This window comes from Arachis ipaensis, chromosome B06 (genome assembly GCF_000816755.2).
Source record: "Arachis ipaensis cultivar K30076 chromosome B06, Araip1.1, whole genome shotgun sequence".
NCBI lineage: Eukaryota > Viridiplantae > Streptophyta > Magnoliopsida > Fabales > Fabaceae > Arachis > Arachis ipaensis.
This window is the reverse complement of record NC_029790.2, coordinates 1,746,717-1,749,658: the sequence shown is the minus strand read 5'-3', so window position 1 is coordinate 1,749,658 and position 2,942 is coordinate 1,746,717. Positions and strand designations below refer to the sequence as shown.

General features: G+C 35.6%; 1 protein-coding gene across 3 annotated transcripts in view; it reads left to right on the top strand.

Annotated features, from left to right (window-relative positions):
• Window positions 1-2,463, top strand: part of LOC107645212 (protein SPIRRIG-like) — a 17,359-nt gene extending 14,896 nt beyond the window's left edge. For all 3 annotated transcript variants that reach the window (XM_016349187.2, XM_016349186.2, XM_021103677.1), the window contains one exon: window positions 757-2,463. In XM_016349187.2, the coding sequence (XP_016204673.1) occupies window positions 757-1,932 (1,176 nt within the window). In that variant the 3' untranslated portion in view covers window positions 1,933-2,463. The remainder of the gene's footprint in view (window positions 1-756) is intronic.

Genomic DNA, 2,942 nt, shown 5'->3' with positions numbered 1-2,942 from the left:
TTCTTTTGGGGTTTTTTTTTTTGTTTGGGGGTGGGGGTTTTGTTTTGTTGGGAGGGTCTAGTTTCTCCGTGTTCATGCACGTTGCATTGTTATTTATTTTATTCTGTTTTTGTTGTTGTTGAAGTTATATTGTTGACATTTAGTTCTCATTCTGACACACTTGCTCTAATCCCCTATTTATACGAAATGAAGAATCTAATCTGATTAGTCCTCGGATATGGACCTGATGGATTTCCATGACAAAGATGTTTTTACGCTTTATTAAAAACATTTATGCTTTATGATAGTCTGATCTACACATTATTTACACTTGCACTTTGTTTGGTCCTTTTAGCCATTCTTATGTAATCGGAGAAAGTTTTGTTGTCATTATTATAACACAATCCCATGTTCTGCCTAATTTTAAGTCACTCTTTTATCCACTATACCTTTTTGTCTTAATGTGCACTATTAGCATTTTGGTTGCATCGGTGTTTTGCATGCAAGTGTGCAGCCATATGCCTTGATTTGTGATTTTAACGTTTTGTAGTCATTTCTAACCTGTTATTTATTTATTTGTTGATTAAATTCTTTGCTAAAAAATGTGGAAATTTTTGTGCTGTTTAAATAAAGATGACCAAAGTGAAACACTGAAATGGCCTGGTGACTGAGAGTCAATTCTCAATGTTTTTATTTCACCTCCATGTTATGTTTCTGGAATATTTCTATTGTATTCTTAATCCTAATATCTTAATTGTTTCCCTGTTCATTTAATAGGCTGCGGAGGCATCTGTGAATGTGTTTTATTATTATACATATGAAGGAAGTGTGGACATCGACTCTGTAAAAGATCCTGCATTGAAAGCTTCAATTTTAGCGCAAATTAATCACTTCGGGCAGACACCAAAGCAACTATTTATCAAGCCCCATGTTAAAAGGCGAACTGACAGAAAGCTTCCTCCTCATCCCCTTAAACATTCCACTTATCTTGTTTCACAGGAGATACGCAAAAGTTCATCTCCTATCACTCAAATTGTTATTCAAAATGATAAAGTTATGGTAGCAAGAACTAATAGTTTGCTTAAACCAATGACATATACGACATATATTGCTTGGGGTTTCCCTGATCGTAGCTTGAGATTCATGAGCTATGATCAAGATAGGCTTCTTTCGACACACGAAAATTTACATGGGGGTAATCAGATTCAGTGTGCAGCTGTAAGCCATGATGGCAAGATTCTTGTTACCGGGGCAGATGATGGCCTGCTTAACGTTTGGAGAATGAGTGCCTTTGGGCCACGTGCCCTGCGGCACTTGATATTGGAGAGGCCACTTTTTGCTCACACAGCCAGAATCACATGCATTCAAGTTAGCCAGCCTTTCATGCTTATAGCGAGTGGATCGGATGACTGCACTGTTATTATATGGGATCTCAGCTCTCTGTCCTTTGTTCGGCAGCTCCCAGAATTCCCTGCAGCAGTTTCTGCAATTTTTCTCAATGACTTGACAGGAGAAATTGTTACTGCTGCTGGTGTTCTTCTAGCAGTATGGAGCATCAATGGGGATTGTCTGGCAATGATTAACGCGTCGCAACTGCCATCTGATTCTATTCTCTCTGTGAATTGCAGTATGTTCTCTGATTGGTTGGACAAGGGGTGGTACGCAACAGGCCATCAGAGTGGAGCTGTCAAGGTGTGGCAAATGATTCACCGCTCTGTCCCTTATAACCCTGATAAATCTTCTGATGATGATGGGATTGGATTGTCCATTTTAGGTGCAGAACCAGAATACAGGTTGGTCTTACGCAAAGTTCTTAAGTCTCATAACCATCCTGTTACTTCCCTTCTCCTCTCTGGTGACCTTAAACAGTTGTTGAGTGGGGATTCTGGCGGGCATTTACTTTCCTGGGCGTTGTCCAATGAGAGTATGCGAGGTTTGTTGAATCAGGGGTGAAACTGGTTATAAGCTTGCCAACTCTGATTTTAAGCCAGCTATTATTGTTGAATGATAACCTTGGGTTTAGTGTCTCTTGATTGCAAAACAAAAATGCTAAATTGGGATTGTAGTTTAGTTTGATGAACATGGTTTACAAAGAGAAGAAACGATCCCAAGGACTGTGAATCTGCATGCATGAGGTTGTGGTGAAGCACGTGTCTAGAAAAAATTGCAGGATGCTTGGTGAAGAAGGGAAAAGAGAATATTGAATCAACATGTAGATATTGGATCATTGCAGGGGATAATTTGATTGTTAGAGAAGTATGTTGTATTTATATTTCCAATGGTAAAGATGATACTTGTGATATTTCATGCAGCTGTTTGTAATTTATTCATGAAATATCATGGTCATTGACTATCATCTTTACTCTTGGGTAACGATGAACTTCGATGTAAATATATGAGGCAAGCCTTAAAGCATGTGACTAATTTGTATAGTGAAAGATATGCTCTGAAATAGAATGAGGTCTACAGGGAGAAATTGAAATATCTTGCTCTCAATAATTCATTATTTTTGACATTATAATAATTGATGAACTCAACTCATGATCTTTGATCTACAACACACTAGTTGCGGGAAACAATGATTCACAAAGTTAAGGTGATAAATGCTTTAAAAATTAAATTATCTGCACATAAAAAATTAATTAATATATATTTATCTATAAATATGTGTTACTTAATTTATTTTTAATATATATTTTATTTTTGAACATATTTTATTAATTTTTTTATGTACACGTAACATGGTTTATTGAAAAGAAAATGTGTTATATGCAGCGTGTTATGTTGGAGATATTTATATTTCACCATCACCTTTACAAGAAAATTATAGATGTAGGCCTGATAAGATATCACATGGTGCTTTTTTTTTTGAAAAGAAAAAGTATATTGCATAATTAATAATAAATCATATTTTTAAATATTATAGTAATTAGTTTTGATTTAAATAATTCAATCAATATTTA